The 14,799-nt window shown below is 42.1% G+C and overlaps 1 protein-coding gene across 3 annotated transcripts in view; it reads left to right on the top strand.

The window, feature by feature from the left end:
* plcb3 (phospholipase C, beta 3 (phosphatidylinositol-specific)) overlaps positions 1-14,799 on the top strand; it is a 99,028-nt gene that overhangs the window by 66,561 nt on the left and 17,668 nt on the right. For all 3 annotated transcript variants that reach the window (XM_084042811.1, XM_084042812.1, XM_084042813.1), the window contains exons 11-20: positions 630-787; positions 6,132-6,214; positions 6,740-6,824; positions 8,956-9,112; positions 9,794-9,895; positions 10,840-10,913; positions 11,069-11,165; positions 11,910-11,994; positions 12,224-12,348; positions 14,476-14,630. In XM_084042811.1, the coding sequence (XP_083898937.1) occupies positions 630-787; positions 6,132-6,214; positions 6,740-6,824; positions 8,956-9,112; positions 9,794-9,895; positions 10,840-10,913; positions 11,069-11,165; positions 11,910-11,994; positions 12,224-12,348; positions 14,476-14,630 (1,121 nt within the window). The remainder of the gene's footprint in view (positions 1-629; positions 788-6,131; positions 6,215-6,739; positions 6,825-8,955; positions 9,113-9,793; positions 9,896-10,839; positions 10,914-11,068; positions 11,166-11,909; positions 11,995-12,223; positions 12,349-14,475; positions 14,631-14,799) is intronic.

Genomic DNA, 14,799 nt, shown 5'->3' on the forward strand with positions numbered 1-14,799 from the left:
AACGTATGTTGCTATAATATCACTGGCACTCAAACTTTTTCATGTTAAGGACCCCCGAAATTATATGTATTTGGCCGCCGACCCCCATCTCAAAATATGTTGTTCCAGGGACCCCCCAGAAGCAAAGATTTATGTTAAAATTGTTAAAATATAGATATATATATTCAAAGATTTGCACACGTTTTCATGACTTTTCAAAAACTACATTTCTTTCTACATTTGTAGAACCCCCCAAAAGCAAAGATTTGAGTTAAAAATGTTCACTTTAAAATATATATATATTCAAATATTTGCAAGAATTGTCATGATTTTTCAAAAAAGAAATAGCTGATCTACAAGCTCATAGCATGGCGCTATGAGCTTGTGAATTTGCTATTTTTGAATAGCCAAAGAAATCATAAAATGACACAGATGTGTTGCGTCCAGAAAGACCGAACCCTGTGTGCGTGTGTGTGCGTGTGTGTGCGTGTGTGTGCGTGTGTGTGCGTGTGTGTGTGTGTGTGTGTGTGTGTGTGTGTGTGTGTGTGCGTGTGTGTGCGTGTGTGTGCGTGTGTGTGTGTGTGTGTGTGTGTGTGTGTGCATCTGCGTGTGTGTGTGCGTGCGTGTGCATCTGTGTGTGTGTGTTCCAGTGGGTCAGCTGACCGGTCTCTCGTCAGTAGAGATGTACAGACAGGTGTTGTTGACGGGCTGTCGCTGCATTGAGCTGGACTGTTGGAAGGGCCGACCGCAGGACGAGGAACCTTACATCACCCACGGCTTCACCATGACCACTGAGATACCCTTTAAGGTCTGTTTATACACCCACCATGACCACTGACATACCCTTTAAGGTCTGTTTATACACCCACCATGACCACTGACATACCCTTTAAGGTCTGTTTATACACCCACCATGACCACTGACATACCCTTTAAGGTCTGTTTATACACCCACCATGACCACTGAGATACCCTTTAAGGTCTGTTTATACACCCACCATGACCACGGAGATACCCTTTAAGGTCTGTTTATTCATTCACTAGTGTTGATTTTGACAGCAAATTTTGATTTAGTTTTAGTCATAAGTCATAAGTCTTAAGTCTTTGGTCTTAGGTCTTGGACTTAGACCAAGGCCTTGGTCTTAAGTCATAGTCTTATGAATAACATTCCATTTAGTTTTAGTCATATTTCAGTCATCTGAAAAGTTTTACCGTTAGTCTAGTTTTAGTCGACTAAATATCATACGATTTTAGTCGACTAAATCTGCAGTTGATTTAGTCGACTAAAATGTATGTTGGCGGTGCCTTGATGACGTCACAATGGCTGATTTTACACTTGGTTGCATGCTGAAAATAGCCGATCTACAAGCTCACAGCGCGTCGCGCTGCGACGCGCTGTGAGCTTGTAGATCTGCTATTTTCTGAGCGCAACACCCCCCGAGTGCAACCAAACATAAAATGACTTGTCTTTTAGTCCTACTGGATCTCTCCTCCACTAGTCACTCACTAACATGTTAGTCTAGTTTGTATTTGTTAACCAAATTGTCAATATATTGCATATATGTGACTGCTACTGGTCAAAAGTGCCTCATGTCGCCAGGTGACAATCAGTAGATAATGGAACATTTAGATCGATTTTTTTTTTTTTGTGTTTTTCGTTTTTTTTCATATTAACACAGTTCGAATGTTGAAGGCTTGTAATGCAAAAGCTAGTCGTTTTAGAATCCTTAAATGGTTACATTAGTATAGCAAAGTAGGCTGCTTTTTTGCGAGTTTGTCTGTGTATTTGGGGGTGGAGAGTCACTTGGCCGAGATTTAGCATAGTGGTTTGGATTGGTCGCTAGCTAGGCATTGTACTCCGGTTTCACTGCCTGAGCCGATGGTCTGAGCGCGCAAGAGCCAGTGTTGCCAGGTATTGTTATTATAAGTTAGCCCCCAAGATTTTATTTGAAAATAGAAGCTCCAGTGGTGGAAAAAGTACTCAAAGTCTCTACTTAAGTAAAAGTACCAATGCTGCAATATAAAAATACTCTGTTACAAGTAAAAGTCCAGAATTCAACATTTACTTAAAAGCACAAAAGTATTGGCATCAAAATGTACTTAAAGTACCAAAGTAAAAGTACTAAATATTTGAAAATAGCTGATCTACAAGCTCACAACGTGTTGAGCTTGTAGATCTGCTATTTTCAAATAGCTGATGTATACAATAAGGAGGGTTAAAATGCTCATGTGGCCCATAGTCGCTTATTTGGGGCTTTTTTTCCTAGACCTGGTTGCTTATTTCTCTCATAGAATCTGGCAACACTGGTCTTGGAGTTATGCTGTTTAACTTTAGGACGGTGCATAGCGAAAGTTGCTCTGATCTGGCCAGCAGAAAGGATTATTCATTCATTTTCCTCCGTTTGTTTGATGCCCCCCCCCCGCTATACCAACCTTTTAGCTAAACAGGCCGCTCGACGTTCGTTTGTATTCGTTTGTATTCCAGGCTATGCTAGATAGCATAGCCTCGTTAGCTTGTAGTGGCGAGTGTCTTGCCTGAACTACAGCCCGTACATCTACATAAACGTTCAGATTTCAAATATAAAGTGCTTAACCCATGGCCACGGATGTTACAATTATGTACGGGCCCACATAAGTACACGTATCTTCTGTATTGTTCAATAAAAAGCATTTTAATATGATCGGTGGCCATTTTATCCATTTGCTTTCAACTACGCGACCGCATCGGTTGGGAGGTGTATTGCACTCTGATACATTATAACTATGAGAAAATGGCCGCCGATCGGATCAAAATGCCTTTTATTGAACAATACGGAAGATACAGATACTTACACCCAACCGAAATCAAGTGTAACATCCGTGGCCATAATGTAAGCACTTTATATTTTAAATCTGAACGTTTATGTAGATGTACAGGCTGTAAATGAACAAAGTGCAAACGCCATGTTGCAGTTCAACAAAGACGTCACGTCACGACAAGATTCTTTTTGAAAATAGCTGATTTAATAGGGCTCAAGTGGTGAAACTGGTCGTTTCTTTTGGGCTTGTTTTCATAGACTTCATAGCTTTCTCTCACAGAACAACACCAGCAACTGGATTTTATCAATACATTGACTTACATTGGCTATTTGAAAATTGCCGATCTACAAGCATGCATTGTGAGCTTGTAGATCTGCTATTTTTAAATAAATATTTTATTAAATCTATTATGATGATGATTACTTATGCCTATTTTTTAGAACACAGATCCTCTATGGGGGTCCCTGGCACTAAACAGAGTGGACAGCTGAAAGGTGTCAATGGGGGAGTGATTAGAGGAGTGGCTAGGCTGAATAAATTACCCATTGTTCACGCCCATTACCTGGAGCTGAGAGGTCCTCTGAAGTGACAATTCTTTAGGAGGGATTATCTCAGTTTGCACTATTATAGTTAACCAGATTCAAATGAACACATCTTCTTCAAATATGTTCCGATTTCAATGAATGATACATCATATGAAAGCCTATATTCTGTACTTTAATAATATGTAAAAAAATCAAAAATGAAAAATGCCAACATGCGGCACAAAGCACTGTACCCAGTCACATATATACAGAGATACCCTTTATAGTAGGGGGTGCTAACCACAAAAAATGGCCAAATCGTTACGCGGCGGATAAAAGCATGAAATTTGATACAGATGTCCCTTGGGTCATCCTAAAACATCCTAGAAGGGGTGCCCAAAAAAATCTTAAACAGGAAGTGAGTTATGGACAAAATTCTAAATGGCCACCTAAACTGTTGACCGTTGACTCAAAAGACACCAAAAGAATCTCCAAAAAGCATAAAATTTGGCACACATGTCCCTTGGGTCATCCTAAGACATCCTAGAAGGGGTGCCTGAAATGATCTGAAACAGGAAGTGAGTTATTGACTAAATTGAAAATGGCCATGTACGGTGTTGACAGATGATGCAAAAGACACTCATAAAAAATAATCTCATAAAAGCATGACATTTGGTACAAATGTCCCTTGGGTGATCTGAATGCATCTTAAGGGGTGCCAAAAAAAAAGTTTTAACAGTCTCTCAATGGAAAACACTCCTCCCCCACGGGCTGCACTGCTACAACATTCAAATCGAACAGTTTGCCAATCTGGCATTTGGTCCAGAAGCCTGAAAGCTATGCAATCTCTACCATCTCCTGACAAATATGGATGGATTAAAGTCGCTGATTCGTGGACACCTTTATGGACACTCTTGCCAGAGGCTGCCAAAGTTTGTAGAGAACTCAAGTGTGGCTGCAAAGCTGAGCCCTTCTGTTCGAGAAAGTGTAGATGCCGGGATGCTGGGTTACCTTGCAGAGCATTATGCCAATGTGCTGGTATTTGCGAAATGGCACACATGAATACATGTAGGTACTAAACACTAATCACAAAAAAACAGTAATGATCAAGAAGAAAATACATGAGAAGATAGAGTGTAAAACCAGCAAGAAGATGTAGAGTGCAAAATAAATAAGATGCAGAGAGTAAAATAAGAATATGCAGAGTAAGATAAGATGCATAGTAAAATAAATAAGAATATGCAGAGAGTTAGATAAATAAATAAGATTCAAAGAGTAAAAAAATAATAATAATGCAGAAAGTAAAATAAATAAGATGATGTAGAAATGAAAACAGAAGGTAGACTACAAAATACGGCAGGTTATGCACTGCATAACCTGTCGTATTGAGTCTGCATAATATGCAGACTGCCGTGGTCAACTGTTTAAACAGCAATTTAGAATTTCTTCAACATGGTCTCTTCCTAAAAAGTTTAATAAACAAGCAAACAAACAAATAAATAACCCCTTCTAGGATATATTAAGAAGCACTCAATGTACGTACCAAATGGTACACTTTTATGACGTCCCTTTATGTTTTCTTTTGTGTCAACTGCTTTAGGCGGTCACTTCTTGTTTAAAACCTCTTTGGGCAGCCCTTGTAGGATGCGTTCAGATCACCCAAGGGACATTTGTACCACATTTCATGCTTTTATGAGATTCTTTAGGTATCTTGCATCATCTTTCACACTGTAGGCGGCCATTTTCAATTTAGTCAATAACTCACTTCCTGTTTCAGATTATTTTGAGCACTCCTTCTAGGATGTGTTAGGATGACCCAAGGGACATATGTGCCAAATTGTATGCTTTTTGGAGATTCTTTAGTTGTCTTTTGAGTCAATCGACAACACTAGGCGGCCATTTTCAATTTGGTCAATAACTCACTTCCTGTTTCAGATTTTTTTGGGCACCCCTTCTAGGATGTCATAGGATGACCCAAGGGACATGTGTGCCAAATGTTATGCTTTTTGGAGATTCTTTTGGTGTCTTTTGAGTCAACGGTCAACAGTTTAGGTGGCCATTTTGGATTTTGTCCATAACTCACTTCCTGTTTAAGATTTTTTTGGGCACCCCTTCTAGGATGTTTTAGGATGACCCAAGGGACATCTGTATCAAATTTCATGCTTTTATCCGCCGCGTAACGATTTTTCACTTAGCACCCCCTACTATTAAGGTCTGTTTATACACCATGACCACAGAGATACCCTTTAAGGTAGGCAGTTGTTCCGGTAGGAGACACAAAGGAGACTCTTTGTGTCTCCTACCGGAACCACTGCCGGCCATCAAATTATTGTCTTAGGAATGAGACAAAAAAAGATATATATCCATGTCACTAATCCATAGAAAAAAATATTTTTTGGGGATGAACTAGCACTTTTAAGTAAAACTTTGTTTTACATCCTAACAGCTTCCCATTAATACGCCACAATATCAAGTATAAACAAAAACAATAACAGCACAAAACATACGAGGGGCGTCACCGTTCAATCTGACTTGAGATCTAAACCTTTTAAATCACACTGCTGGAATTCTCTTAATGCTGGCAGCCTTTTGCAGGGGTTGTTGTAAAGCTCCCTTCTGCCATCTACTGGATGTTTTTGTAACTGCAGTGTCTGCACTCTTCACATCAAACCCCACACACACACACACACACACACACACACACACACACACACACACACACACACACACACACACACACACACACACACACACACACACACACACACACACACACACACACACACACACTCTCTCTAATCTTCCTATGGTGTGTGTGTGTGTGTGCAGGAGGTGATTGAAGCGATAGCAGAGAGTGCGTTCAAGACCTCTCCCTACCCTCTCATCCTCTCCTTTGAGAACCACGTCGACTCGTAAGTACTGTGCGTGCGCATGCACGCGCGCGTGTGTGTGTGTGTGTGTGTGTGTGTGTGTGTGTGTGTGTGTGTGTGTGTGTGTGTGTGTGTGTGTACCTCATCTCTCTTACAGCGTTGTGCCGTATATTGTTGTATCTCCACATATAAGTTTTAGACTTTTTTCCTTTGACGGTGTTGTGCACAAATAGAGAAACTAGCCTGTGTGTGTGTGTGTGTGTGTGTGTGTGTGTGTGTGTTTTATAAATATTGAACCAATGAATAGTATTAACAATAATTTGTAACTGAATATCAACTACATTGGATTCATTGGAACACATCAGGTTATTTATTTTCCATTTACTGAAAAGTAACAGTTTTGGACATCCTGACTGTGATATTCCACACTGTCTGGTCTTTGAATGGTGGTTCTGTGTCAGTGGATGAAATGATACAAATAAAGATGAACAAAAAACATGAACATTAAACAAAAGATATTACTTAAAATGCTCTCTCTCTCTCTCTCTCTCTCTCTCTCTCTCTCAGGGCCAAGCAGCAGGCTAAGATGGCAGAATACTGTAGGACCATCTTTGGAGACGCTCTGCTTATTGACCCACTGGAGAAATACCCGGTATGACACACACACACACACACACACACACACACACACACACACACACACACACACACACACACACACACACACACACACACACACACACACACACACACACACACACACACACACACACACACACACACACACACACACACAGTAGAGTTCTCAAATTCTGCCCGAACCCGACCCGACGTTTTCGGGCCCGGCCTCTAATCTATGTTAATTTTTCAAAAAAAAAAAAAAATCAACTGCCCCTAGCGGCCTAACGGTACGGCCGACCAACCTTCTAACCCTCCTCGCCCTTGTCATTAAAGAAAAACGGGGGCGACAATGGCCAAAACTCAATCAAAAATAGGCGAATGTGGCCGTTTTCTCTTAAATTTTTATCCCACGATTTTGTAACCCTATTTTTAACACCCAGTGCCAATTGTCTATGTAATCCTGGGCACTACCTTCCCTCTGCCAACCTAGGGAGGCCAGGGCCGAGCTCATGCCTCCTTCAATGCATGAGAGCCAACTGACCTTCTTATCACCTGACAGGGGAGAGTTTCCCTGGTAGGACGTAGCGCGTGGAAGGAAGGAACATGTTATTCCAACCAGTTCCTTTCCCCTCCATCAGGCGCCCCGGCTGGCCAGGGGGAGGCAAATGTGGCCGTTTTCAAGATGTGTTGGCCATTATCTCTTGAACGGAGGGTCCAATCTGCTCAGTTCAAAGCTTGTTGGATGTGTGGGGTTTTGTGGGGTTTTCGGGCCTAAAAAGTATAGTAATTGTTCGGCCCAGTAGGACCCAGTTAGGACCGGGCCTTACTTTTCAGGCCTGTTGAGAACTCTAACACACACACACACACACACACACACGCACACACACACACACACACACACACACACACACACACACACACACACACACACACACACACACACACACACACACACACACACACACACACACACACAAACACTAAAGGACACTATATTACATGGTGTGATGTCTTTTACCCTGCTGGTATCTCTACAATTACTTTTTCGTGCCCTGTAACTGTATCTGCTGTGCTGTCTTTGGCGACTGAATGTGTCCCTCACGGTCGGGATCAATAGAGTTATGTTTATCTCAAACATGTTCCACATGGATGGAGGACTCCTCAGATGTTCCAGACAGACTCACATCTTGTTTGATCTCTGTTTGGTCACAAGGATTGAATCATTTAACCAACGCATGATGTCTGGCAGGTTTCTTATATCACCTTGTGATGGTCTGGCCACATAGTGGTGGAAAGTAACTAAGTACATTTACTCAAGTACTGTAATTCTACTACATCACAGAGTCAAATGTTTTGCTTTTACTCCACTACAATTATTTGAAAACTTTAGTTACTAGTTACTTTGTAGATTTGGATTATTATTACAAAACATAAATTAAACCCTATTTAAACTCTGGCTATTTGAAAATAAAATAGCAGATCTACAAGCTGACGCGTTGTGAACTTGTAGATCTGCTATTTTAAAATGATTTGTATACATTTTATACATTTGAAAACTTGAAACGGGACATTCTGCATATGGAGTACTTTCTACTTTTGGTACTTTTAAGTACATTTTGATACCAATACTTTCGTACTTTTTAAGTCAATTTTGAATTCCGGTCTTTTACTTATACACTTATACACAGTATTTCTAAGTTGCAGTATTGACACTTTTACTTAAGTAAAACATTTGAGTACTTGTTTCCAGACTGCTGCTCTGACCACCCTGCTGGTGACCTGATGTTGTTCATGGTTAGAACACAACGTGTGATTCATTCAGAACGCCATGAACGTTCCTCCTCTGTTTAATTGATTACAGCTCAGATGTTAATCTGACTGCTTTGCTTTGCTTTGATGTTGTGTCTGCCTTATTTATTTAGTTTTTCTGATCCCAGAACAGCCCTTACTAATGTAATGTACGTGGTGGCGGCCATAGCTGAATGGGTAGAGAGCCCGTCTGGGAACTAAGCATAGGGTCCCAGGTTCAATTCCCGGCGTTGGAAGTGTCCTTGAGCAAGACACTTAAAGGGACAGTTCACCCCCAAAATGTTTTTTTTTCCTATCGATTAGTCACCCCATCTCTCTCTCTCTCTCTCTCTCTCTCTCTCTCTCCTTGTCAGCTGGTCCCGGCCCAGGCCCTGCCCTCTCCTCAGGAGCTGCTGGGGAAGATCCTGATCAAGAACAAGAAGAAACATCACCACCACAGACCCTCTAGCGGAGGCAGCATACGAAGGAGACCTTCCAGAGATCTGGAAGAGCTGTCCTCACCTACCAACGGTAGGAATGAAGACAGAGAGTCCTATTTTAAGTACGAGGTCTTATGACTTAACTTAAGATGTCTGGGGGTGGGATGGCTCAGGGGTAGAGGACAGAGTACAGCAACTTGCAATGGGCCTGGTCTACAAGATACACCACAATGTTAAGATACCCATGTACCTGTTAGACTACTACAACCTGGTCTACAAGATACACTACACCACAAAGACACCCATGTACCTGTTAAACCACTTCACAAATGTCAATGACGTCCATAATCAGTGGTCACAACACCAGAGGGAGCTCCACAAATCACGTCCAACCCAGATTTGGCTCAAACAAGGGGTTACATTCGTTCTACTGTTAACCAAAATGTGGAACGCCCTACCAACAGTCATAAAGGAGTGTAAATCCCTACTCTCCTTCAAAAGCGCTCTAAAAGAGCACTTACAGGTGGCTGCGATTTAAAAACTGGCCCCTGGAAAAGTCAAAGCCTGTTATTGAGCTCAGCTGTGATTATTCAGAAATAACATGACACACCTCTGAATTCAGTGATTGACCAAAGCATTCAAACAAGCCGCGTAATAAAGAGTTTTTAACACTTGGGATTTTGCTATACGTACACAAACACACTTTTATGTGTGTGTGTGTGTGTGTGTGTTTCTAATGTGATTAATAATGGTGTGTTTTTTTGCGGTTCAGATTGTCCTCTGCTGGACGGTGAAGGAGGTCAGATCCTGTCTAATGGAGAAGAGAAGCTGGCTGAGAGGATGGTGAAGGACTCGGACCCTCGCAAGTCCATCGGTAGGTTCTCCGTACAGGATGTACAGACACAGTGGACCACAGTCCATTCTGCTTAATACATTGATTGATTGCCAAGATATTAAACATAGTTTTCTATCCTCGTGCCGGCGTATAATTACCTAAATCCGATGATATTTGAAACGCCGTGGAACCGACATTGTGTTAAAAAAAAACACAAAAAAAAGGTTCCTGTGATTACGCGGAAGGATCTGTGTATCCATGGGAACGACAAGTTTCGCGATCCGCCATTTTGGAGCTTTGGTCCGCTGAAAACGGATGGTTTTCAATGGAAAAAAAAGAAACTGAGTTAAAGCTGTTTTTCTGAAAACCCCCTCATTGGGGCGGGTGGAAGTGACGTTTTTTGGAATGATGTCACAGCCACATTTTTCTTCTCTGAGAGACGATCGATCATTCCAAAGCTGTGTTAGGTCGCCCCCTTGTGGAATTTTCCCCCAAAAATGAAAGAACGCATATATTCGATCTAGGCAATCAATGTGTTAATGAGTACTTTTACTTGGTACTTGGGGGTGGCAGTGGCTCAGGGGTAGAGTGGCCGGGTAGAGTGAACTGCAATACCGCAAGGTTCCCAGTTCGATCCCAGGCTGGGGCGCTCCCCCAGAGTTACTGTCGAAGTGTCCTTGAGCAAGACGCTGAACCCCTAATTGCTCCCGATGAGCAGGTTGGTGCCTTGCATGGTTTCCTCCGCCATCGGTGTATGAATGTGTGTGTGAATGGGTTAATGGCACAATCAATGTAAAGCGCTTCGGATAGAAGCGCTATATAAATGCACCATTTACCATTTACTTTTATGTTTGGTACTTTAAGTATATTTTGATGCCAACACTTTTGTATTGTATCCACCACTGACAGACTGACACAGACAGACAGACAAGACAGGTTTTTTGTGTATAACGACTGTGTGTGTGTCTGTTTCGACCAATCAGGTGGAGAGGGGGAGAGCGAGGAAGACGAGGAGGACGAGCCCTTACCTGAGCTGAAGAAACCCAACTCAGACGAGGTATCTAACCGCTTCAGAAACCTTTTATCTCCATAGTTCAAAACACACACACACACGCACGCGCGCGCGCGCACACACACACACACACACACACACACACACACACACACACACACACACACACACACACACACTGACCTGTGCTTGTCTCTCAGGGTACGGCCAGCAGTGAGTGCAATGCTACAGAGGAAATGTCCACTCTGGTCAACTACATAGAACCTGTCAAGTTCAAGACCTTCGAAGTGGCTACCAGTAAGTGTGTGTGTGTGTGTGTGTGTGTGTGTGTGTGTGTGTGTGTGTGTGTGTGTGTGTGTGTGTGTGTGTGTGTGTGTGTGTGTGTGTGTGTGTGTGTGTGTGTGTGTGTGTGTGTGTGTGTGTGCGTACTTGCGAGGACCATTATGCCCCCACAAGTATAGTAGAATTTCAGAAACAAACAGAAAAAGTGCCTTTATTATTTATAGTGTAAAGTAGAGATGGACAGGAAACAGGGAGAGAGACATGCAGCAAAATCGTCGGTAACGAGACTCGAACCCGCGATGCGCTGTCAGGCTACATTAGAGCCTAAGTGCCCCACCTTCTAGGCCAGCGATCCGGGCCAACGCGTAAAGGTTATTGTAGTTTTGCATTTTTCATTAGTTTTTAATTTGTTTTGAATCTTTGTTTTCAGTTTTAGTTTTTAAAGCTGAGGTTTGCCAGTTTAGTTTAGTTGTGAGCTGTTTCCACTATTCAATAGGACTCAAGTGGTTAATTCCAGATGTATGTTTGTAAGTGTGGGTCCTGGGGATTATTATTATTTTTTTAATAGCAGATTGCGACAATCTTGTAGATCTGCGAGTGTTGTCGTGAAAATGTGTGTAAATCTATGTATATGAACATTTTTTACTCAAATCTTTGCTTCTGGGGATTCTACAAATCCAACAGATTACAGATTACAAGTCTTCTAAATCCTATTAATGGACATGTGTTTCTGTGTTTCTGTGTCTCTGTGTCTCTCAGAAAGGAACAAATACTTTGAAATGTCGTCGTTCGTGGAGACCAAGGGCATGGACACACTGAAGAGCAACCCTATTGAATTTGTAGAGTATCCTTCACATAATGATGTCATCTTGCACCTAACTTCTCTCTCTCTCTTATCACTAGTCTAGGTGTTTATTAAAGCTGTATCATGTGACTTTTGGTGTGAATAAAATATTATTTTGTCCAATCTGTATGCAAGAGTATGTTAATACACGCACACATGCGTGTGTGTGTGTGTGTGTGTGTGTGTGTGTGTGTCCCATGTTGCCTCCTTAACTCCTGGCCCCTCACAGATACAATAAGAAGCAGCTCAGTAGGATCTATCCAAAGGGAACCAGAGTGGACAGCTCCAACTACATGCCTCAGCTCTTCTGGAACGTAGGCTGCCAGATGGTGGCGCTAAACTTCCAGACACTCGGTAAGTTAAGTCACATAGAGCTTAGACCGTAAAAAAGAATGGACAAAGTGCTTTGGTTTCTACAGACCCGTTTTGAAGCCTGTTTTTCAGTGATTTCAAATCCGCCATCGTTCTATGTCCGGTTCCGAAATGCTAACAGAAATTAGCGCCCTGGCGGGTCTTCACTCGGTACAATCAGTAGAAACCCTAGAAACATACCCTACTTTATCATTAACTCTTAAACTGCCAGAGTTTCTCTAGAACAGTCTGTAGCCTCTGCCAGTCTTTTCTAAGCTAGTACTTAGAAAAAATGTTATTTTTTTGTCTGTTTATTTTTTAACATTGAAGTGAATGGAGCAGCAACTTTTCGGAAAATGTTATCTCCTGGTTCTTTGTGACGAACGGAACAACGGAAAAACCCCAAAAATAAAAAATAATTTTAGATTTTAATTTTTGTTTTTTGTTTAGATTTTACGTTTATAAAGAAAATGAGTTAATTTTAAAATTAATGGGATCATAATTTACGAAACGTATATTTTCTTATTTTATTTTCTTCGTATCTCCTGCTCTACCTTACCTCTCTCTCTCTCTTCTTACCTAAACTATAAATAATGGAGCACACTCGAAAAATTATAGTTTCACCCTCTGCTTTAATCAAATCAAATCAAATCAAACTTTATTTGTATAGCACATTTACATCTTCCAAGGTCGAACCAAAGTGCTTCACATTACAGAGCAAATAACATAGACATTACATTACTACAATATATAAAAGAGCAACATGTAAAATACAATAAACAGTACATGGGAACATCATCTACGTCGTAGGCTACAAGTTAAATTGAATTGAAAGCAATAGAGTAAAAATGAGTCTTTAATAGGGATTTAAAAGTCGTCAGAGAGCGGGCAGAACGAACATGGAACGGCAGGGCATTCCAGAGGTTGGGACCGGCCGCGGAAAACGCACGATCTCCTCTAGTCCTGAAATGTGTGTCGGGCACAATCAGGAGAGAGAGATTGGCCGATCTAAGGGCTCTTGTTGGGACGTGCGGAGAAATCAATGTAGCTAAATAAGGAGGGGACAGGTCATATTGGGCTTTAAAAGCAAACACTAAAATCTTAAAATCAATTCTAAAGCGGACAGGGAGCCAGTGAAGGGAGGCGAGGACTGGGGTGATATGGTCCCGCCTATTGGTGCTGGTGAGGAGGCGAGCGGCGGCGTTCTGGACAAGCTGAAGGCGTCTGATGGCTGACTGGTCAATGCCTGCATAGAGAGAATTACAATAATCTAATCTAGTTGAGATAAAAGCGTGGATGACTCTTTCAAGGTCGATACGGGGTAGATAGGCCTTTGCCCTGGCTAAGAGCCTAAGCTGAAAAAAGCTAGCCTTGACCACAGAACTAATGTGTTTGTCAAATTTGAGGTTGTTATCAAAGATGACACCGAGACTCTTGACTGAAGAACGGATGTTAACGCTGAGGGGGCCGAGTGGGGTGATGGGTAAGCTAGGGTTGTTATTGAAAATGATGACTTCGGTCTTGCTTTCGTTCAGGGTGAGAAAGTTTGTGTTCATCCAGGATTTGATTTCAGAGAGGCATTTCAACAGTGGCTGAGCAGGGTCGGTGCTGGTCGTGTTTAGCGGTAAGTAAAGCTGGATGTCATCAGCGTAGAAATGAAATGATAGATTGTGTTGTTTAATGAGTGAGCCTAATGGGAGCATATAGAGCAGAAAGAGGATGGGACCAAGGATGGAGCCCTGAGGGGCGCCGCAGGTTTGAGGGGCCACGCTGGAGTTAAAATCGCCTAGTCTAACTTTAAAACTGCGGTCGGTGAGATAAGACCTGAACCAAATTAAAGCAGTGCCAGAAATGCCAACGTGGTGCTCCAATCTGGACAGCAGGATCCGATGATCCACTGTGTCGAAAGCAGCTGACAGATCAAGGAGCACCAGGGCTGCAGGACAGCCTGTATCGGTAATTAGACGGATGTCATTTAGGACTCTTAGGACCGTGTGACAATATAGCTGATGAATAATCTTCTCTCTTTCTCGGTCCATCTCTCTCCATCTCTTTCTACACATCTCTCTCTCTACCCTCTCCCTTTCTCCATCCCTCTCTCCATCTCTCTCCCCCCCCCCTCCCCCACAGACCTGGCCATGCAGTTGAACATGGGTGTGTTTGAGTACAACGGGCGCAGTGGGTACCTGCTGAAGCCAGAGTTCATGAGACGCATGGACAAACACTTTGACCCCTTCACTGAGAACATCGTGGACGGGATAGTGGCCAACACCGTCAAGATCAAGGTGAGGTTCAAGGTTTTAACACTTTATGTGTCACAAGGTCCTACGTGTGTGAACGGTGAAACATAATGTATAATATATTCATGCATCAGAAGGAAAGATAAGTTGGCATCCAAGTCTATACACAGTGTAAATATCAGTCAGTATTATGTAGTGAACTGAAACAGTTCGA

Source organism: Gymnoscopelus microlampas, assembly GCF_963454915.1.
Source record: "Gymnoscopelus microlampas genome assembly, chromosome: 19".
Taxonomy (NCBI): Eukaryota; Metazoa; Chordata; class Actinopteri; order Myctophiformes; family Myctophidae; genus Gymnoscopelus; species Gymnoscopelus microlampas.